Genomic DNA, 23,588 nt, shown 5'->3' with positions numbered 1-23,588 from the left:
ATTTTTTGTGCGTTTAAAAGTTTAAAAATATTTTTCACATGGAAACATATGATAGCAGATGAATCAGATAATAAATTATCTGATTTTTTGTGCGTTTAAAAGTTTAAAAATATTTTTCACATGGAAACATGTGATAGCAGATGAATCAGATAATAAATTCACAGGACAAACTATTCCTGAATTGATGAGCGATTTAAAGGTATTCATCAACTATCAAGCCAACTCTCCCTTAGTTTTTATTCTCTTAAAGTTCTACCTTATTTTCTTTTTTTTTTAATTTTTTTTTTTAATGTTTATTTATTTTTGAGACAGAGAGAGAGCATGAACGGGGGAGGGTCAGAGAGAGAGGGAGACACAGAATCTGAAACAGGCTCCAGGCTCTGAGCCGTCAGCACAGAGCCTGACGCGGGGCTCGAACCCACAGACCGTGAGATCATGACCTGAGCCGAAGTCGGACGCTTAACCGACTGAGCCACCCAGGCGCCCCTACCTTATTTTCTTAAAACATTCTAGTCTAATTTGATAGAATACCTCTTTCTCTCACTGCTCCTTATCAGACTATACTGCCTGTTCCTCTCCTCATCCCATAGCTAATTCTTTTCCTTCCCTTGCTTGAGTGTTCTCCAAAGAACTGTTAACCTTTTAACATACTATATACTTCTGTTTTTTTCTTTTCCTTTCTTTTCTCTTTTCTTTTCTTTTTTTAAGATTTATACCCATGTTAGTTAACATACAGTGTAGTCTTGGCTTCAGGAGTAGAATCCGATGATTCATCTCTTACATATGACACCCACTGCTCATCCCAACAAGTGCCCTCCTAAATCCCCATCCCCCATTTAGCCCATCCCCCCACCCTTCACTCCCTTCAACCCTCAGTTCTCTGTATTTAAGAGTCGCTTATGGTTTGTTCCCCTCTCTGTTTTTATCTTAATGTTTCCTACCCTTCCCCTACGATCATCTGTTGTGTGTCTTAAATTACACATATGAGTGAAATCATGGGATATCGGTCTTTGTGTGGCTTGTTTCACTTTTATTTTCGTTTCTATTGTTTTTCAAGACCACCTGTCCCTACTAGATAGTAAACTCCATTGGTCTGTTGTGTTCACTTGCTCTATCATTAACACCTAGGATGCGTGTTACAAACCAGATGTTCAGGAATATTGCCAGCTTGAGGAAGGGCAAGATAGACTTTGTAAACCAAAAATCAGGGGGCTGAAAAGTGCCAAAAATTCTGTTCTTGCAGCTATTGTAATGGTTTTGAACAAAAGGGAGGACTTTTGCCTGTGAGGTCCCGCCTTTTGTCCCCTTGCCCCTCTCTGTTGTGGAAGAAAAGGAATGTTTTCAGAAGGGAAAATGAGAAAATAACCTTTGGAGTCAGGTGCCCACACATTCTTGTTGGCCTGGCACAATCCAGGTTAAGCTCTCTTGTCACCACTCACTTTCTGCCAGTTCCCCTTTTTCCTGTCCACAGTGCCTCAGTCCGGGTGGGACGTTATATGGCCATCCCCAGGCATGGTGCCTTTGTGAACCAGATAGAAGGTCTAGAACCTTTCACCAGATGAAAATACAGATAAAATGTGTGCATACAAAATCTCGCACATAGTTTCAGATTTGAGGATTTAAATTTTTTTAATGTTTATTTTTGAGAGACAGAGAGACACAGAGCCCAAGCAGGGGAGGGGCAGAGAGAGGGAGACACAGAAGCCGAAGCAGGCTCCAGGCTCTGTCTGAGCTGTCAGCACAGAGCCCAACGTGGGGCTCAAAGTCATGAGCTGCGAGATCATGACCTGAGCCGAAGTTGGACACTCAACCATCCAGGCGCCCTCTCAGATTTAAAGATTTAGAAGGAGGCCAAGTGGCTCCCCTGAGTTGCAGCCACATACTCTCATAAGCTGTCTTTTGTTGTGATGGTGGTGATGGTTTTGTTTTTGTTTTTGTTTTTTTTGAGGGTGGGAGGGGGAGAGAGAGAGAGAGAGAGAGAGAGAGAGAGAAAGAGGGACTCTTAATCAGGCTCCACACTGAGCATGGAGACTGACACAGGGCTTGATCTCATGACCGTGACATCATGACCTGAGCCAAAATCCAGAGTTGGATGGTTAGCTGACTGAGCCACCCAGACGCCCCAGAAGCTGTCCCCGTTTGCAGCTAATCTCAGAGCTGTGAGAGAAAGACAGAGACCAGTGGGACCTGAGGATTCAAGAGATCAGGTGGAACGTTTAAGCCAGGTCTGGGGGTACAACCAGATTATGTTCATGTGGCTTCTCAGGTCATGGTGAAGCCAGTATCTCCAAGACTGTGTGGAGCCGTGGGAGAGTTCTCTACTGGACCAGAAACCCTCAGAAACGCCCCTAGACCATTCACAAAGCGCAGAGAGAAGCACCCAAGGGTGCGCGGTATGGGCTCCATATTGTAGTGCACTGATTCCCATAGTTCTGGAGAAAGTGTGCCTGGTGAGAGACAGGAGGAACATATTGTAAACACTGCATTTTCTCACATGAGAGAAAAGTGTCCTGACGAGATGAGACCATGCAAAGAGAAAGAGAAATGGTAGGTAAGTAACAGAAGGAGCCACAGTGAGCTGGGAAAATTGACTACTTTGTAAGCTGGGATTGGTTGCATTTGCTTACTCTAGGGATGAGTAACTATGGTCCAGGCTCTCTGCAGAGTAAATGGTGAGAGAGAGCCTGAGGAGCTAGGAATGTTTCTTCCAGGACAGGATGTGAGTGGAATGTGTGAATTGCAAACACTCAGCAAATGCTTTTTAAGGGAGTGTAGGAATAAAAACCGGGTTTCAGGGTCAAAGATTAAAACAGGATTGTCTGCACACACCCCATGACCTGGAAATTTCGTCTTGTTTCTTATGGTTTACACGATAGAAGTATTAGTGTGTATGACAATTATACGAGTAGGGAAATGAATTATGTCGTTTATTCATTCTCGAGCTCTGGTTGCTATACTTCCAGGATGGATTTGAGGTGGATGCTACGAGATACTTAAATATGGCTGAATGGTTGGTAGTTTCCCCACAAGGAGTTTTTGGTTCCTCTGAGCATTGAGTAGGAAGGAGTCTGTGCCCTTGAATGGATCAAGCCAATAAGTAGGTCACCCTCATGCTGCTTTGTCAAGGATTGCTTTGATTATGTCCTCTTTCTAGTCCTTTAACTTGCTTATCAATGTTGTACAACGGTCCCCTGCCCAGACCGCTCCTAATGTAATTGTTACCATGTGACCTTGGTGTTTGTGAAGGAATTTAAGGCTCCAGTTTTCCTTTCTTTCTGCCCTTAGTTCTTCATTCTGTCCATTTTCTATCCAAACTGGACTCGCTCCCTGAATATGCTCTATTTTCCGCAGACACCTATTCTTTTTTTTTTTTTTTTAATGTTTTATTTACTTTTGACAGAGAGCACATGAACAGGGGAGGGGCAGAGAGAGAGGGGGCAGAGGATCTGAAGCAGGCCGTACCCTGACAGCAGCGAGCACAGCATGGGGCTCGAACTCACGAACCGTGAGATCATGACCTGAGCCGAAGTCGGACACTCAACCGACTGAGCCACCCAGGTGCCACCTGCAGAAACCTGTTCTTATATACTTAGCACACACATGCCTCAACGTACAGTCCTGGGCCTTTCACCCCATCCTTCTATGCACACGTTCAAGGTGTCATCCTCCTTGAGTCCTTTCCTAATCCTCCCAGCCAGAAGTAATATTTCTCTCTGTGGAGTCCCCTATCACTGGGTTTTCATGTTTTCTTACATTGCTCTCATTTTATATTACATAGTAAATATTTAGTGTGTGTTATATACAATTTATATACATACAATATGGTTTAATGTCTGAAATGTTTGTATTTCACTTATTTTTTTAATAATTGTTTTTTTCATGCTTTTTTAATTTATTTATTTTTTAATTTTTTTTTTTAACATTTATTTATTTTTGAGACAGAGAGAGAGAGAGAGAGCATGAACAGGGGAGGGTCAGAGAAAGAGGGAGACACAGAATCTGAAACAGGCTCCAGGCTCTGAGCTGTCAGCAAAGAGCCCGACACGGGGCTCGAACCCACGGACCACGAGATCATGACCTGAGCCGAAGTCGGACGCTTAACCGACTGAGCCACCCAGGCACCCCTCATGTTTGTTTTTGAGAGAGAGAGAGAGAGAGAGAGAGAGAGAGAGAGAGTGAGCAAGCAGGGTAGGGGCAGAGAGAGAGGGAGACACAGAATCTGAAGCAGGCCCCAGGCTCTGAGCTGTGAGCACAGAGCCTGATGCGGGGCTTGAACTCACAAGCTGTGAGATCAGATCTGAGCCGAAGCTGGAAGCTTAACCGACTGAGACACCCAGGCACCCCCTCCCCCACCTTTTAAAATAATTTTTCTTTATTTTTTTTAATGTTTGTTTATTTTTGAGAAGCAGAGAGAGACAGAGCGCGTGTGGGGGAGGGGCAGAGAGAGAGGGAGACACAGAATCTAAAGTGGGCTCCAGGCTCTGGGCTGTCAGCACAGAGCCCGATACAGGGCTTGAACCCACAAACTGTGAGAAATGACCTGAGCTGAATTTTGCTGCCTAACCGACTGAGCCACCCAGGCGCCCCTCTCTTATTTTTTTATAGAGCAGTTTTAGGTATAGAGGAAACCGTTGAGAAGCCGTTCATACTCTTTGCCCCCAGTTCATCTGTTATTACTGTCTTGCATTCATGTGGTACATTTGGTATAATTCATGAGCCCCTGCTGATGCACCACGATCTCTCAGGGCCCAGAGTTTACTTGAGGCTTCACTCTTCATGCTGTACATTCTGTGGGTTTTGACAAATGTATGATGTCATGTATGTACCACAATTATGTCATACAGAATGGTTTTACTGCCCTAAAAACCCCCTGTGCTTCCCTCCCTCCCCCAACCAGTGGAAACCACTGATATGTACTGTCTCCATAGTTTTTCCATGATTTTATATAGTTGGACTCATACGGTACATAGTCTTTTCATACTAGCAATATGCGTTTAATGTTCTTCTGTGTCTGCTCCCAGCTTGATAACTCATTTCTGTTTATTGCCGCATAATATTCCATTTTGTGGAAGTCCAGCAATTTATCCACACACCTGTTGAAGAACATCGTGGTTGCTTCCAAGTTTTGTCAATGACATACAAAGTTGCCGTAAATCTCGGGCTCCAGTTTCCACGTAGACATGAGTTTTAAACTCCTCTGGGTAAATACTAAGGAACGTGATTTCTGGATCGTGATGTTAGCATGTGTTTCTCGTAGCGTCCACCTCAAATCCATCCCGGAGGAAACCCTATGTTTCTTTTTTGTAAGAGACTCTCTTCCGACGTGGCTGTACCATGCCGCATTCCGAGTAACAGTGAATGAGAGTTCCTGTGGCTGTGCCTCCTCGTTGGCATTTGCTCTTGTCAGTTTTTGGGTTTTAGGCGTTCTAATAGATGTGCGGTGGTGTCTCATTATCACTTCAATCTGCAGTTCCCCGATGGCATATGATGTTGGGCGTCTTTCCCTGTGGTTGTCGCTGTATATCTTCTTTGATGAGGTGCCTATGAGATCTTTTGCTAAGTTTTCAAGTGGGCTGTTTGTTTTCCTGTTGTTGAGTTTTAAGAGTTCTTTGGATATTCCAGGGCTTGATCGTGTATGTATCTTGTGAAGATTTTCTCCCATTCGTGGCTCGTCTAACCATTTGGCTAACAGTATCTTTCACAGAGCAAAAGATTTCATTTTAATGAAGCCCATCTTAGCTTTTTTTTCCCCCCATGGATCAGGCTTTGGTGTTGTTATCTAAATAGTCATGGTCAAACCCCAGGTCAGGCAGATTTTTGCCCGTGTTGCCTTTTAGGGGTTTTATTGTCTTATGTTTTATATTTAAGTCTGTGATACATTTTGAATTAATTTTTCCCAAGAGTTTAAGGTGTGCATCTAGATTCATTGTTCCAGCATTATGTGGTGAAAAGATCATCTTTTTTCCATTGAATTACCTTTGTACCTTTGTCAAAGATCAATTGACTCTATGTACGTGAGTGTGTTTCTGGGCCTTCTGTTCTAGTGATCTGTTTGTTCTTTAGCCAGTCCTATATTGCCTTGATTGCTATCAATTTATGGTAAGTCTTGATGTTGGGTTGTGTCAGGCTTCTCAATGTTTCTCTTTCAATGTCTTGTTGGCTCTTCTGGGCTTTTTTCGCATTCCCGTAAAAGCTTTAGAATCAGTTTGTCAGCACCCACAAGATAACATGTTGGGATTTTGATGGGAATTGCATTGAATTGTTTTGTTAAAATCAGGGCGTCCCTCTTTGCATCCCTCACTTTTTTATAATAAATGGATCTGGAATTTATTTATGAGCTTATTGTTACATGGAGCTTATTATTACTCAGTGTCGATTCATCTGGAATTTACTTAAATTAGTATGGAAGTTGATTTTTTTTCCCCTGTAGCTAAGCAAAACTTCCATCATTGTTCATGACTGATGATTCCCTTTTTCATTGATTGCGAAGGCTTTTTAGTCATTACATTAAATTACATTACATTAAATTCATACATAACCAAATGTGTTACTCTGAATTATGTATTTTGTCATACATGTCTGTCCATTATTATGCCCAAACAGCACCGATTTGATCACTGTATTTTGGAAATGTTTTAATATTTAATAGGACTAGTTTCACCTCACTACTTTCTTCCCCTCAAAAATTGTTCATACTCTTCTTAATTATTTATTTTCCCGAATGAATGTACTTGTGGCATTTAATCGAACATTATAATTCTCATAAGAACCTACCTGGAAGAGAGCCACTCTATTATTTCTTAGCACCTATCTTGTTTAAATCATGTTAATATTAAAGTTTATGCAAGAGTCATTTTGACATATTCTGGCTTAGAGAAAGTAGGTGTTCCTAAGGATTTGGACAAATTCGGAAAGCAATTTAAACAGTATTACAGGAACTGTTCCTTTTCTAAAATGGGAGTCATTCAGAAGCAGTAAATCTTAGTCCTCTATTATCTAGTTTAAATTTTAGAAGAAAAACAAATTAAACCTCAAGTAGGTTTTCTAAACTCTTTCCTGGAATTAAGTTAAATGTGTTAGTGTAGGAAATTGCTAAGTTTACCGTATTGTGTTAAGTCCGTTTTACTGTTTCACAGACTCCCCAGAATGTGAAGTTTCTGCCTGATTAATACAAAAATCAGAATAAAGCCAGGAAATTTGACTAAAGTGTAATACAGTGAATTTTACTGGATTTTTGTGACTTCATTTGCTTAATTAAATTTATGATGAATTTTTTTTGCCCTTAAACTAATGGTAGAAAGGACTTCAGGGTCTCATGTGGTTTAAAATACAAATCATGGGGTGCCTGGGTGGCTCGGTTGGTTAAGCGTCTGACTTCGGCTCAGGTCGTGATCTCACGGTCCGTGAGTACGAACCCCGCGTCGGGCTCTGGGCTGATGGCTCAGAGCCTGGAGCCTGCTTCCGATTCTGTGTCTCCCTCTCTCTCTGCCCCTAACCCACTCGCATTCGGTCTCTCAAAGGTAAATAAACATTAAAAAAAATTTTTTTAATTAAAAAAATAAAATACAAATCACATTTGTATTTGAACTGTGGAGACATACTTCTTTTTATTTATTTATAACTTATATACGTATGATTTATATATGTATAATTTATTTTTTATTTATTTATAATTTCCTTAACATTAGCACCACATCTATTCTAATTTAATACTTTGTATTTTCCATTTTAAAATTATGTGGCTTGCTCCTAAAGGGTTTAAGTAAACACCTCAGTTTGAGGTCCAGCAAATCTGCAATTCTATTATTTATTTATTTATTTATTTATTTAACGTTTATTTATTTTTGAGACAGAGAGAGGCAAAGCATGAACAGGGGAGGGGCAGAGAGAGAGGGAGACATAGAATCTGAAAAGGGCTCCAGGCTCTGAGCCCTCAGCACAGAGCCCGACGTGGGGCTCGAAATGACCTGAGCCGAAGTTGGACGCTTAACCGACTGAGCCACCCAGGCCCCCTATGCAATTCTATTATTTATAAATATGTATGAAAATTAAAAAGAAAAGAAAAGAAAAAAAATCCTTTCTGTTGAGACTAATATTTATAGGAGAGAAAGCGAGTATAAATATAATGTAAAATATAAAAATATAAATATAAAAATACCTAGCACAGGTAGTAGGTTCTTAATGATATTAGTTTCTTTCCCCTCCTGCTGCCAAGGGATGAGCTCATTGCTTGTTGAGATGTGATTGACCTACCTATATGCCGATATTTAATAAAAGCATATAATGTGGCTTTCTTTTAGTTCCTTATTAAATGGCAGTCTGGTAACTTATTCAATAAATAACTAGGCACCAAGGAATCCATGTTTTGTGTGGGGAGGCAGAGGAAGGAAACATGTAAGCCAAAACAAAGCAGTTTTAATTTATTTTGAATCTTTTATTGTTTGCGTGAGGTCTTGTTGAAAAATGAGAGAAAATTTCATTAGTTCCCTTTCCAAGTTGCAGTAGATCACTAATTCTTCCTTCACCTGTTGAATGAATATGCAAATTGTGATATATTCATACAAAACAGTGTTACAAAGCCAGGAAAATGAATTAATTCCTACTACCCACGACAGTGTGATGAGTTTTACAAACTTAATGTCCACTAAAGGAACTAAATAAAAAGAGAACATAGTCTATATTTTCAAAATAAGAAAAGTAAAACTTGGGCGTCTGGCTGGCTCAGTCGGTTAAGCATCAAAGTCTTGATCTCAGCTCAGGTCATGATCTCACAAGTTCCTGAGATCGAGCCCTGTATCTCGCTCCACTGACAGTGTGGAGCCTGCTTGGGATTCTCTGTCTCCCCCTATCTCTTCCCCCACCCTGCTCATCCTCTCTCTCTCTCTCTCAAAAATAAAATAAGTAAATATTTAAATTAATAGTGATAGAATAATTGCTCTTTGGGGAGGGTGTGAAGGAAGTTTCTAGGTCATGGTCGTGTCCTCTGTTTAGATCTGGAGCTGATTACATGGGCTCATTTACTCAGTAAAATTTCACCAAACTCTATACTCATGGCTTGCATATTTTTCTGAACTGAATATATTCATTATTCAATATATTCAGAATTCAATATATTCTGAAATGAATATATTCATTAAAAACATGGCCTCTCCAAATCATAATTTGCTTTAAAAAATCTAGATGACTTCATCGTGTTTTGAATGCTGGAACACAGTGTGCGAATTTTCATGTCCCTGCTCCCCTATTCCAATCTTAATAATAAACAGCCTGTGTGGTGGAGAATTATTTGTAGGGTAGAGAATTTCTTTTTCACTTTTCTCTAATTTATTACTCAAAAAAATTTAACAGCAGGGTAGTGGATTGTCGGCATGCATTAAAGATTTTGATTACTTGTTTGTGTTATGCCTTGATATTAAAAATTCTTGGGGCACCTGGGTGGCTCAGTCAGTTAAGTGTCAGACTTCAGTTCAGGTCATGATCTCATGGTTCTTGAGTTTGAGCCCCGTATTGGGTTCTGTGCTGACAGCTCGGAGCCTGGAGCCTGCTTTGGATTCTGTGTCTCCCTCTCTACCCCTCCCCTGCTTGCTCGCTCTCTCTCTCTCTCTCTCTCTCTCTCTTTCTCTCTCTGTCAACAATAAACAAACACTGTAAATGTATCTATGCAAAAAACCAAACATGCTTTGAACAAGTGATACTAAATAACATGTTTGATGTTACAGGTGCATTTTACTTTCTCTCATCTTGATGTTAACATTTTATACTGGGTGGCACTTAACTAACAAATAGGCTGTTGAGTCAGATTCTTGATTTCAGCTTGGGCCATGATCTCATGGTTCCTGGGTTTGAGCCCTTTATTGGGCTCTGTGCTGACAGTGCAGAGCCTGCCTGGGATTCTCTCTGTCTCTCTCTCTCTCTCTCTCTCTCTCTCTCTCTCTCTCTGCCTCTCCCCCACTTGTGCACGGGTGCGCTCTCTTTCTCTGTCTCTCAAAATAAATAAACTTAAAGAAGAAGAAATAGGCTGTTGAGCAATTTCAGATTGAATGCAGAATAAAAATTTGAGACAAGAAAAAAAAAGATGATGTAACTTGGATATGGTGTACCAAATAGTGACATGGGAGTGTGGGGCTTTGCCGTTAGAGACACAATGTCAAGGTCAAGTTCCATTGTTTAATAACTAAGTGACATTTTTTCATTGTGGAGGATTTGTAACACCTTTATATGTCATTTGTATCTTCATATATAAAATGCAGATAAGAAGATTACATGTAAAACATTTAGTTCAAAGCCTGGCACATAGTAACTGCTTAATATGTGACTCAGATTTAATGATAATAAAATTCTTCACCTTACACAGTAAGGCTTAACTCAAGCAATTTGAAAGAAGCAACCAAAATTTTTTTTAACGTTATAGAATAGTTCGTGTTTATATATCCTGAAAGTATTAATTAAAATATGAATACAAAGAGATGTCATATGAATATTTCATCTTTCATATAATGATACAATTTAGAATTAATTGTTTTTATACTATATTTTTAACTTCCGTCCTTTGCTAAATCAACTTGGAATTTAAACTACTCTTTTATTTTCCTTAATGGCAGTTTTGTTTTCTTTGAAAAATGAGGTTGCCATTTTTTTTAGTCTTATTATGATAGAATACTTAATGTAATTTCCTAGAGATGTTAATATATTTATTTTCTCTAATGTAATTTCTGCATATTTTTAAAATCCCAAATATTTGGGTAATAAATGATTAGAATAAATGCTCATTTGTCTTAGATGCTTTATGGATTTGGTAATTATTTAAACTATAAAATTAATCAAGGTTATTGTGAACTTTATATTTCCCTTCCTCAATTATCTCCACAGAAATCATTCTCCTCTTCACCTTTTGCAGGCATTTAATGAAATGGTTCTTGTTAACATTAGTAAGAGATGTGTCATGAAATCGCTCTGCCTTGCTTATGCATAATTACAACTTTATTGCCCTTTAGTCTTTTAAATCTGTGGGCCATTTGTCTTGTCTTTTGTGTTGATGTGATAATTCACCTCCAGCACATGCTGTTGCTAAGCCTTTCTTTGGGTATTGGGAGACTGAGTTTGTTATATTGCTACTAATTCTTGCTACTTTTAAGAAATTGTTTCTCCTTGTAACTGTAGATCAGTAAAGAGCTTCTATTACTAATACTAGTTACTGACTTTTGATTACAAGTTCTTTCTTCTAGAAAAATCCTACAACACTTTATCTTTGCAGTGATGCAAAGTGTGTGTGTGTGTGTGTGTGTGTGTGTGTGTGTGTGAGAGAGAGAGAGAGAGAGAGAGAGAGAGAGAGAGAGAATGTTTAACATTTAGAAGTGAAAATGATGGGTTAATAAACTGTCTTGGCTAATCAATGGAGTCACTGCAAGTATGGCATATTTTGTTTTCCCGACAACTATTTAAAGGAAATCATTTCACATTTTCTTGAATTACTGCTCTTGAAAGAGAACAAATACAAGGATTTGTCCTTTGGAGGTAAAAAAGTAAATGGTAACTATATTACAACTAGTCACGATTAAATTGTTTCCCTCTGCCCCAGTATCTGAAGAAACAAAGTCATCCCGTTGTAAATAAGTTAAAGTTTAAAATGAGGACTTGAACTTTATATCACAGCCAAGTATCTTAAAAATTTAGAGTGAAAACCAGGTCTTTCCATTCAGTAAGTTGTTCTCTCTTAAAAAGCAATTGTGTGTTTTTAAAACTTATAACAGATTTTTCAGAGGACTAAATAAATTATTAAATAAACCAAAATGCTCTCTTGTAAGTAGCCTCCTGGGGCTTCAAACCAATTCCACCTGTGTACTTAAGTTGATATTTTTCTATCACTGTCTAATATTTTAAAAATAACCACTGTGTGTTACGTTTATGCACATTTCCTTCCACAAGCTTGCTTACTAAGGGATGCAGATTCCTGGCCATGGCCCAAGATTTCTGCCTAACTAGCCTTAGATCTTCCCCAATTAATGAATTGCCTAAGGAAAAAAGTTACAAATAAACTTAGTGTATGAAGAGTCTGAAACAAACCTCAAGTCTCACAATATACCAATCATAGGTGTTATATTGGGGGGGGTGGGTTTTGCAAACAACTCTGAGAGGGCGTATGCCCCTTAAAGTTGACTTTTTTTTTTTTTTCTGATTGATTTGCTAGGAACCGAGGGCATTGTAGAGACAGACAGTCTTTGTTGACATACGGTTTTTTTTTAATTCTATTTTATACTTTGGAATATAATTTTATTCACTTATATTTTTAAGGAATCTCATAATGATTATGAGACTAACATGCATTCATTAATAAATGCAATAAAAAAATTTGATGCTGATACAATTTCAGGATTTTTTGGCAAGGCATGCCTTTTGTTATATTGTGACATTTTATACAATGTGAGGAAGATTGGGGTAAGAGAAAGTTTACTTTTATTTCATGAAAGATTTTTATGGTTAGATGCTGTATTTCTAAATTGACCGCTATATTTCTATTTTCATTAAATAGATACTTACAGTTAGAGGAGAAGACTGGTCCCTAAATCTGGAAGCCTATTAGGTTTGAGAATCAGATCAGTGTTCATGTTTGCTTTTGAATATGTTGGATTGTTATGATTTCGTGTACCTGGTGCTTTTCCAGTTTAATAACTTTAAAAGTTCCGATTACTAAGTTAATTGACTTTTTCTGGTTTATTTGAGATTAAATGTTATTAATTACAATTTGAGTCCTTTGATTTTCCACTAGAAATGGAAGATTTTGGTGCAGGGACCATTTATTTAAATGACAGTAATTGAAACTTTGCCAGGCATTTATTTGTTTGCTTGTTATTTATTTTGGCTTTTTCTTTCCCCAGCAAGTTGATGTGGAAAAATGGGTATGTGTTTCCATGTATTTACAAAGAAACTGTGATCTTAAACAAGTGCATGTTTCCTATTGCCTCTAATCTTTTTGTTTTGCTTCTGAGTGTGGCTTGTACTGTGAATATTCAAACTAACTGCTATCTTGTAATGAACGCATATTTTACTGGTCTCTACGTAGAACCTTACGAAGTTTTGGTTTTGCTTCGTCTGAAATGAGGTAGATTGGAAAACTCTCCCTACCTAGAAGTATATGCTTTCTATATAATTTGTAATTATGATATGCTTCTGATCAACAGGAATCAGAATTGTTTATCTCTTATCCAACAAATCTCGACTACTTAATCTTAAAGCCCTCCTGCTTAGCTCTTATGTTTTCCATGCTCTATAGACATGGTCTGTTATCTGTATTAATGGAATCTTTAAAAGTACAGGTGTTGTCAGTATCGTGAGGAAAGATGCAGGTGACAGGGTTCTGGAGGCAAAGTCTGGACCAGCATTGTGACAAATCATGTAAGGTGGCCATGTTACTACTCAGATGTCACTTTCCTCATCTGCTAAAAGGAGAGAGGAATCCTTCCAGTCCTGAACACCCTGAATACTTTTAATTCTGAATGGAAATTAGAGTCTCACCAACACTTTTTTTCCTGAGCATGCAAAACAGTGAAGCATGTTTTATTATTTTTGTTGTATTATTTTGTTTTTATTTGCTTTGTGACTTAATATATTGACTTAAAAATTTTTTTTTAATATTTGTTTATTTTTGAGAGAGAGAGACAGAGCAGGAGCAGGGGAGGGGCAGAGAGAGAGGGAGACACAGAATCCGAAACAGGCTCCAGGCTCTGAGCTGTCAGCCCAGAGCCCAATGTGGGGCTTGAACTCACGAAGCCTGAGATCATGACCTGAGCCGAAGTCAGAACCTTAACTGACTGAGCCACCCAGGCGCCCCAAATATTGACTTTTATTTTTTTTTTTATTTTTTTTTAACGTTTATTTATTTTTGACACAGAGAGAGACAGAGCATGAACGGGGGAGGGTCAGAGAGAGGGAGACACAGAATTGAAACAGGCTCCAGGCTCTGAGCTGTCAGCACAGAGCCGGACGCGGGGCTCAAACTCACAGACCGCGAGATCATGACCTGAGCCGAAGTCGGCCGCCCAACCGACTGAGCCACCCAGGCACCCCAAATATTGGCTTTTAAAGATTGGCTTAACTGATGGCTTCATTCTATATTTATTATTTTCCCTGATCCTGGGATATGAGTCTCTTGATATTCTCAATATTTTTGAGCCTTTTGCTACCTGATTTTCAGTAGCCTTTCAGTGGTGTTTCTACCACTGAAACGAATGCATGTTCACTTGGCTTTTTGTGAATCTTGGCTCTTTTTCACTTACTGGATCCCTCTATATTGATGGAAAGCTTTTTTGTTTTTTTTAATTGCCATTTCCATGATGATGATACCCACATAATTCTGAGAACTGCCACTTCTGTATTATATTTCTGGCGAGAATGTAAATTCATCATCTGTCTCTTCGTAGCTAAACGATTACTAATCCTGTTCAACTTTTTTGTTGTTGTTGTTTTGAAATTGCATGTCTTCTGTGCCTATAGTTAGAGCTCTGGTCCAAGCTTTACACTCTTCTTGTCTTGGGAATAAAGGCCTGTCTCTACGAACATGTTGGTCATCGTTTGGTGACTCCCTGCCAATGGCAGCTGTCCTAAAATGAGTCTGTCTTTTCTCATTTCGGTGCCCCTTTACTTCCATTAGTCAACTTAGGTGCTGTACCCAGAGATCACTTTTTCTTGAACCAACCAGTCAAGCCACTTTCAAATCTGGAAATAGAATTCATGAACAAATGGGAACCCTCTTTTCCTTTGTCTGTAAGTGTTTCCCTCTCTTCCTCCCTGTGTCTGGTTACTCTTGACCTACCTCACCCTGTGGCTTTCCTTTCTCTCATTTTCGTAACAGTTTCACATCTCAGGCTTCATTCTTATCAAGTTTATTCGTAAATCTTCACAGTTGAGGTTGCTTTCTGGATCTGAGAAAGAAAAGGAAGTAACATTGAGCTGAAAATCATGCAGTTCAGTTTTGCAAGTAACTAGCTTTATAACCTTATGTAGGCTATCTGTCGACTGTTATCTCCTCATCTATAGGATTAGAATCTGGACCAGTCCTTTCTTGTTCTAAGATAGTACCATTATATTAAGAATAAAACACTGATGCTGAAATATACTGCCATTTAGATATCATATAATGAAAATTCCTGCTGGCATTTTTTGAGGAAACTGGTAATCATTATGAGTGTATGACTCGGTAAATTTTTGGTTTGAGCTCTTCCTTTCTTTGAAGACTCATGTAGTTCAAATCTTACATATTTTCCATTAGAAGTTTGAAATTCGACTGTAACCAGTACCTTGAAGGCTAACAGAAAAACAGTTTAACCCCCTGCCTACCCACCTGCTCTATGGGGCCTCTACTCCTTTGTCCCATTCCTTAAATTGGGATGGGTCCCATGACCTCTCTTATATCCAGACAGAAAGAACCCCTCCCCCAGTCATTTCAAGTCACAAAAGTCTCATTTTGGTAACCAAATCATGCAACCCTGTGCAATCGGGGGGGTCTGAAGTTGATGTAGGTTAACCTGTGTTGGAGCTCGGGCCACCCCAGGCTGGAACCCAGGAGGGGAGGGGGGATAAGGGGTGGGAAGCTGCCTCTTACTTCGCTCTGCCAGGGTCCTCACGCCCTTGCCCATTGCCCCGCGCTTCTGCCCCTGTCAGGATGCAGCAGGAACATGGAAGAAGAGGGAAGTTGGCAGGAAGTCTTTTTTTAAAAAAAGTTTAATGTTTATTTTTGAGAGAGAGAGTGAGCGAGCTAGCAGGGGAGGGGCAGAGAGAGGGAGACAGAATCCGAAGCAGGCTCCAGGCTCTGAGCTGTCCGCACAGAGCCCGACGCGGGGCTCCGACCCACACACTGCGAGATTATGACCTGAGCCAAAGTCGGATGCTTAACCGCTTAACCAGCCGAGCCACCCACGTGCCCCTGGCAGGAAGTCTTTCTTGATGACAGTGACCTTCATTGGGCTTGTCAGGTGTTAAGGCGAGCGCTCTCTGGGGCACTTGGGAGGGTTTTCTGGGGAATGCCCGTCACCAGAAATCTGACCTGTGGTTCTCTTGCCTCAGCCATGATCCCCCAGCTGGTCAGTGGTGACGACTGCCTTGTCCCAAGGCCTCCTGGGGGCATTACGGACATCCCCAGGCCGGCTCTTTCTGGGGCAGCCTGTCTCTAGCAGCAAGCCCCCTCCTTGCCCTCTGCTGCCACAGCCTGCCTAGCCCGTCTCTTCGTCTTCATCTCCAGGCACAGTCAGACACCGGTCTCTTGTGTCCCACCTCCTGGGGGACACAGGTGTCCCCAAAGCCACTCTCTCTAGGCTTGAGGTGAGGCCAGGCTTGAGTGGGCAAGAGCAGGACTCAGAAGCTCCCAAAACCTCCTTCCAAGAACCATCCTTTTGCTCCCCGACCGCTTCTGGAAGACCAGAGCTGGGGGTCAGCCAAGGGCAGTAGGCCGATTTTCAGCCGCCCCTTTTGGTGGTATAACAGTAAGTTTGGAATGCGGTGCTCTTTGCCGTCACTTTGTTCTGAGACAGGTGTCCCATTTTAACAGTTATACTTGCTTAACTACACAGGGCATTTACCAACCGCAGATTAAGACCTTTTAGGAGCCCTGTAAAATTTACATATATATGGAAAGGCACATGGCTCCTTTGTGAATTTTCTGATAGTATAATTCCGGATAGCTTCATCAAAGGTCAATCAGTCTTAATCAATCTCTTCCTCCCCCCTTCCCGCCCTTCCTCTCTCCACTTGTTTCCCAGTGTCTCTTTGAGCATCTTTGAGTATTTTGCATTTAATCATAAGCCCATTGAGTAATCAAATGTTGCTCTTCATACACGAAGGGAGAATAACATTGGTGGGTCTGGAGTAGCAGGTGATAGATTGCCTGTTATTTCTGTCTCCTCCACCCCAGCCTTCTGGCACCCCTAACCCATAGCATCGGCCTCTAGCGTGGTGCCTGGGGTTGCAGGCCTCTAGCGTGGTAGCCTAGTGCGTGGGGTTGGGTGGAGCTGGGGAGAAGGGATGGAAAACAGTGTGATATTTGTCAGATGTGGAGCAGTGTCTGTAGACCGAATGAGGTCTCGTACATATACTTGCTCTTTTCAGGAATACGTTGATGCTGTTGTAATTGTTAAGATACAAAATTCTTTCGAATGTTCCTAACTGAATAGCAGTTTAAAAATAGTAATGTGTTTTCATGTGCATGTACTGCCATGTGAGGGCCTGTGAAATGCTTTCATGTTTTCAAGGTTCATACGTGTTTGAAATGGTTTGGAAAAAGATAGAATGTTCTATACTTTGATATACACAATTAAAATTTTTGGGGGGCGCCTGGGTGGCTCAGTCGGTTAAGCGGCTGACTTCAGCTCAGGTCGTGATCTCACAGTCCGTGAGTTCGAGCCCCGCGTCGGGCTCTGTGCTGACGGCTCAGAGCCTGGAGCCCATTTCGGATTCTGTGTCTCCCTCTCTCTGACCCTCCCCTGTTCATGCTCTGTCTCTCCCTGTCTCAAAAATAAATAAACGTTAAAAAAAAAAATTAAAAAAAATTTTTTTTAATGTTAATTCATTTTTGAGAGACAGAGAGCATGAGCTGGGGAGGGGCAGAGAGAGAGACGGAGGCACAGAATCTGAAGCAGGCTCCAGGCTCTGAGCTGTCAGCCCAGAGTCCGACATGGGGTTTGAACTTGTGAACCGTGAGATCATGACCTGAGCCGAAGTCAGACACCCTGATATACATAATTTTTTATATGTAGGTGGTGATCTGAGTATAGGTGAGGCTTTATGTATCTTCGGGTCATTGTGATCCATATATTTTGTGCAGAGATCAATTTGTTGGTTTTGATTTAGAGAAATTTTTTTCACGAGACAAGCTACAAAAAGAGGCAAGCCCTAAATAGCTCTTTTACTTCATATTTTAGGTGTTCATGCAGCTCAGTGATTTATAAACCTGTGTCAGCGAGCCAAAATGGGAGGATTTATGGTAGCCTTTCAGAAGCATTTATTTTTCTTCGCCCTTCAAAAGAAGAAGTGGATAATTACACACATATATATTGTCAAATTCATTACACTCAAAAGAAAAGGCAGTTCACGTAAATCCTTTCTGTACAGAATTGTCAATAGGTTGAAAATGACAACAGTGATGACCAATCTGCCCCCAAAATATAGTGAATTATTTAAAAGATACGAGCATGCACCTGTAACCAGATAGTTATTGTTATGAGCCATGTGAGAGCATAGCCACAGGCTCAATGATTACGGGTATCACTGCTCTTTCATGGTAATGGAAGCCGTGCCCCTTTTAGATGCTCTCTGGGCCTGCAGTCAACATGCCTGTCAATCAGTTCCGTTTTGGATATTTTCAGTGGAGAATCCCTAGAAAGTTAAGTATTTACATACGGTATTTTTATCATAAGAGAAATAGTTGAGGGTTTTGTTATTACAAATATGCGTACATATATCCTATTAGGTAGTATATATTGATATACACTTGGACCTTGGAGTTGTTACTTTTAAACTTCTTTTGGTCCCTCAAATATATTGGGAACATTATTAATTTAAAATAACCACCAACATGGGAATGCAAATTGGTGCAGCCGCTCTGGAAAGCAGTGTGGAGGTTCCTCAGAAAATTAAAAATAGACCTACCCTATGACCCAGCAATAGCACTGCTAGGAATTTACCCAAGGGATACAGGAGTACTGATGCATAGGGGCACTTGTACCTAAATGTTTATAGCAGCACTCTCAGCAATAGCCAAATTATGGAAAGAGCCTAAATGTCCATCAACTGATGAATGGATAAAGAAGTTGTGGTTTATATATACAATGGAATACTACTTGGCAATGAGAAAGAATGAAATCTGGCCTTTTGTAGCAACGTGGATGGAACTGGAGAGTGTGATGCTAAGTGAAATAAGCCATACAGAGAAAAACAGATACCATATGGTTTCACTCTTATGTGGATCCTGAGATACTTAACAGAAACCCATGGGGGAGGGGAAGGAAAAAAAAAAAAAAAAGAGGTTAGAGTGGGAGAGAGCCAAAGCATAAGAGACTGTTAAAAACTGAGAACAAACTGAGGGTTGATGGGGGGTGGGAGGGAGGGGAGGGTGGGTGATGGGTTTTGAGGAGGGCACCTTTTGGGATGAGCACTGGGTGTTGTATGGAAACCAATTTGACAATAAACTTCATATATTGGAAAAAAAAAATAAAATAAAATAAGATAACCACCAACATGGATGGACCTAGAGGGAATTATGATAAGTGAAGTCAGACAGAGAAAGATAAATACCATGTCATTTCACTTACATGTGGAATCTAAAAAACAAATGAAGAAACAAAAAAACAGAAACACTCATACATACAACAAACTAGTGGTCGCCAGAGGGAACGTGGCGGTGGGGTGGGGGCGATGGTCAAAATAGGTAAAGCGGGTTAAGAGATACACACTTCCAGTTATAAAATAAGTCACCGAGATGAAAAGTACAGCATCGGGAATATAGTCAATAATATTGTCATAATGTTTGGTGACTGCACTTACAGTGGGGAGTTTTACGTAATCTATACATTGGTGAAGCAATGTCATACACCTGAAACTAACAAAACATTGCCTGTCACTTATACTTCAGTTAAACAGATAGCCACCAATAACCTCAAGTCTTTGGTGGTGAGAGGTCTTTTTCTTTTTTCAACATCGTGAAATTTACCAGATGTATATCCCCACTTGCAAAGTAGAGGTTACCAGTTGGGGGATTATGGAGAAATCCTAGCATCTTGCTACATGCAAGAGAAAAGATGGCAAACAAATTCAGTGGATAGCCTGTGTGCAAAGTAGGACGTTTCCTGTCCTCAGTGAAAACTTTGTTTTAAAAGGTCCTCCTGCATCAAAATTTTGCCCTAGCCTTTCAGATTGTTGGATTGGATAATTCTTTTTAGTGACAAGCCCCCAAATGTTTATTTTGTGCTAATTCCAGATCTATATAATTTTTGAGAAGATTATTTCAGTAAAGGTTCTTTTAAAACTTCTAAGATGGGGCGCCTGGGTGGCTCAGTTGGTTAAGCGTCCGACTTCGGCTCAGGTCATGATCTCACAGTTCGTGAGTTCGAGCCCCGCCTCAGGCTCTGTGCTGACGGCTCGGAGCCTGGAGCCTGTTTCAGATTCTGTGTCTCCCTTTCTCTCTGCCCCTCCCCTGCTCATGCTCTGTCTCTCTGTCTCAAAAATAAACAAACATTAAAAAAAATTTTTTTTTAAATAAAAAAATAAAAAAAAAAAACAAAAAACTTCTAAGACAGGTCCATGTATGGAAGTATTACATTTTAAAATCAGTTATCATTTCATAAAACTGAAATAACAGCTTGTTTTAGTTTATTTTATTTAAAATTTTTTAATTTTTATTTTTGAGAGAGAGAGAGGGAGAGAGAGAATGCAAGCAGGGAAGGGGCACAGAGAGAGGGAGACACAGAATCTGAAGGAGGCTCCGGGCTCTGAGCTGTCAGCACAGAGCCCGACATGGGGCTTGAACTCACAAACTTGTGAGATCATGACCTGAAATGAAGTCTGATGCTTAACCGACTGAGCTACCCAGGCGCCACTGAAATAACAGTTTAAAAAATTCAAAGTTGAACTGAAAGGCCTAGTTATGGTAGAGGAGCTTTTTCGGTCTCCCGAATCACTGCTTCTTTCTTTATACCAGCGTGTGATTATGCATTCTCTTGATGTCCCGTGTTTGATTACAATTTTCCTAATGGAGTATTGCTATTTGATTTGTTTTCCTACTCATAATCATTTGCATATGCCAAGAAAGCCCTTCAGGTCTCTCAGCTGTGCTAGATCAAATGACATAAACTTACAGACCAAAGACTATTCTGCTTCCGTTTGCCATCCATTGGCCCCCCCTCATGGCCATCTATCTAATGACCTTTGCATGAGGGAAATAAATAATTCTTTCAGTAAAGTGGAAGCATAAGGTGATACTCTCTAACCTAAATCAAGCCTATTCTCTTCAATATTTATCTTTAGGCATGAGTTTCTTCTTTTAATCATGTCAGCACCTTTTAAAGGATTTTGTTATTACTCTTTTTTCTGTTGCTTTTTATCATATCTAGGCAGTGTTTACATTGAGATTAAAATTACATATATATCCTTTTTGTTTTAATGTATCTTGCTTGCTTTTTCATTCCCCAGTGATCCCCTTTGAACTTGTCATAATGTTATCACTTGGTTATCAGTAGCGCTTGAGGCAAATGGACCAACCAGTGGTTTGCACAGAAGGTTAATGTCAGTAATGCCACAAGTAATCTTTCATGTTTTTGATTATCTTTTGATAATGTGTGTCTGGTACATGAGCTGTTTTTTCTCATGCTGCAGATGGATATTTTGGCCTTTGCTAATTTTCAGTATTTGTTCTCTTTTATCATATATCTGGATTACTCTCCCCAGTGACTCGCCCTTCTTATAGTTAAGACACTACTTAGGAATTGTAAATAGCAGCCCTCTGTTCTGACTCTCCTGACCGTTCTTTTCTCTATTTATTACAGTTCTGATGTAGTTTAACCTAGAAAACAGAAAATCAGCCTGAGAACATTTCTCAAGGAAAAATCTCCGAAACTGAGCTCAATTAAAAACAAAAACAAAAACAAAAACTCATGAATAAAGTATCTGTTATAAGCTATGATCTGTACCAAAAGTTTGGAATTGTGTTTTTCTTTTAATTAAGGCTTTAAAAAGGATTTTTCCTAATTCCTCATCTGGTGATATTTACATCACTAGAGATCTCATAATAGGATCTGATTGGCCAGTTTCATCATGGAAAATAAATTTTCTGATGTCATTTACCATTGATATCACTTACAAAATTGTAACCAAACAGCCTATATTTTTAAAGCTAAGAATGAAATGGTTCTTTACACATTTTCCTTAAATTTTTGATATTAAAGAGTCACCTGTCTGTCTCACTCAGAACAGCATGCAACTCTTGATCGGGGTTGTGAGTTTGAGTCCCATGTTGGGTGTACAGATTACTTAAAAACAACATTAAAAAATATAATATTAAAAATGAAAAAAAACAGTCAAAGTAGAGTTTCCATTTAGTAACATGTAAATTACTATGCATGTATGTTTCAGGAAAATAACTGGTATTTACAAATACTATGTTAGATAACTTCCCCTTGCTGTTGTCTTTAAAATGAATGTGAACGTATCTTTTCTCTTTAGGACTTAAACACTGTGACAGCTAAATTTAACCCTAAGTTTGGAAATATATTGTTATTTTTCCTTCTTAGCTCTTTTGCATCTGTGAACCTCTTCTAAGAGGAGGCAGTCAAATTTTATGGGTCTAAGGAAAAATGAAGAAATGTATGTACAAATTATGTTTTGCAGAAGTAAAATGAGCTATTATTATATATGCAAATCATAAGAGAAATGTTTTAAGGGAAAAAGAGAAAAGTTTTTGTGGTTTTTCTTTGAAATACACATCTCAGAATATGTAGTGTCTAGAACCTGCTTATTGTTGTTTTGCATGACATATAAACAGCATATCACGGCATCTTAATTTACAATCCACCTTACCTGTTTCTAATCCACTATTTTTACTAAACTTTGTTTGGTTGCTGTTTTATATCACTGCACTTTTATGCAAGAGATAAAAAAAAGTTATAAAGCATTTTTGAGTATCATTTTCAGAATATACCTTTGGTTCTTTTGGTGCTTAGTGGCTATGTTATAAATCGAATCATGCATTAAAGTACAGCAGCATGTTTTCACAGAAGTAGGAAAAACTGATATAAAGACAATTTCAAAGAGAGTTTTGCCTGCTACAGCTTTCCTCTAGTATGTAGTTGATACTAAGTTTTCTTGTGATCTCACAGTGAGTGTGGTAGTTTTTTTATTGTTCACATAACTCTATTTTGAACAGTGGAATCTTTATAAATAAGAGCTATTTTTAAGAAGTCTTTGCAAAAATGTATAATATTTTCTCTCTTTTCCTTCTGCCCCTACAGAAATTCATGATGAAGGTAAGACATTGGATCATCTGGTCTATATGTAATACTTGGTGCGTTTTAAATTTGGTTACATGGATTTGTTTTTTAATTCATGGCACTTTTCTTCACATTTTCAAGTTTTTAAAAATTAAATCAAACTTTGGAACTTGTAAATTTAAATAAATCACACATTTAAATTTGACGTCTTAATGAACAACGTTTGACATTTTGGGTCATATTGTACGACATTAAGTTTTATTTAGCCGATGTTAGGAATTTCTCCTATCAAAACTTGTTTTTTTTTCACAGCTTTCCATTTAGAATTTTCACTCTGGGGATCATATTGGCTGTTTTGCTTTTAAAGCTGTCTTGCATGAATACAATATGAAATTTATACTCTGGGAAATTGGAAGAGGCACCATGAAGCTGCTACAGGAGAAGTGAAAATAATTTAACCCCTTTTCATTTCTTAACCAAATTACAAAAATGGAAAGATCTTAAAAGACAAGTTGAGAGAGGAGACAAAAATACGTGACATGTTATTGAAGGAAATATGACGAAGAAGAGCAGAATGTCATTCTTTTGAGATATAAACTAGAAGTTTTTTGTTTTATTTTT

General features: G+C 39.3%; 1 protein-coding gene across 2 annotated transcripts in view; it reads left to right on the top strand.

Annotated features, from left to right (window-relative positions):
• Nucleotides 1–23,588, top strand: part of RYR2 (ryanodine receptor 2) — a 754,822-nt gene that overhangs the window by 276,566 nt on the left and 454,668 nt on the right. Inside the window, exons 4-5 of one of the 2 annotated variants that reach the window (XM_049646095.1) lie at nucleotides 12,876–12,896; nucleotides 22,989–23,003. The exons of the other annotated variant lie outside the window; for it this stretch is intronic. Of the exons in view, the coding sequence (XP_049502052.1) occupies nucleotides 12,876–12,896; nucleotides 22,989–23,003 (36 nt within the window). The remainder of the gene's footprint in view (nucleotides 1–12,875; nucleotides 12,897–22,988; nucleotides 23,004–23,588) is intronic. 2 annotated transcript variants of the gene reach the window in all.

This window comes from Panthera uncia, chromosome D2 (genome assembly GCF_023721935.1).
Source record: "Panthera uncia isolate 11264 chromosome D2, Puncia_PCG_1.0, whole genome shotgun sequence".
Taxonomy (NCBI): Eukaryota; Metazoa; Chordata; class Mammalia; order Carnivora; family Felidae; genus Panthera; species Panthera uncia.
This window is presented reverse-complemented; position numbering and strand designations above follow the sequence as displayed.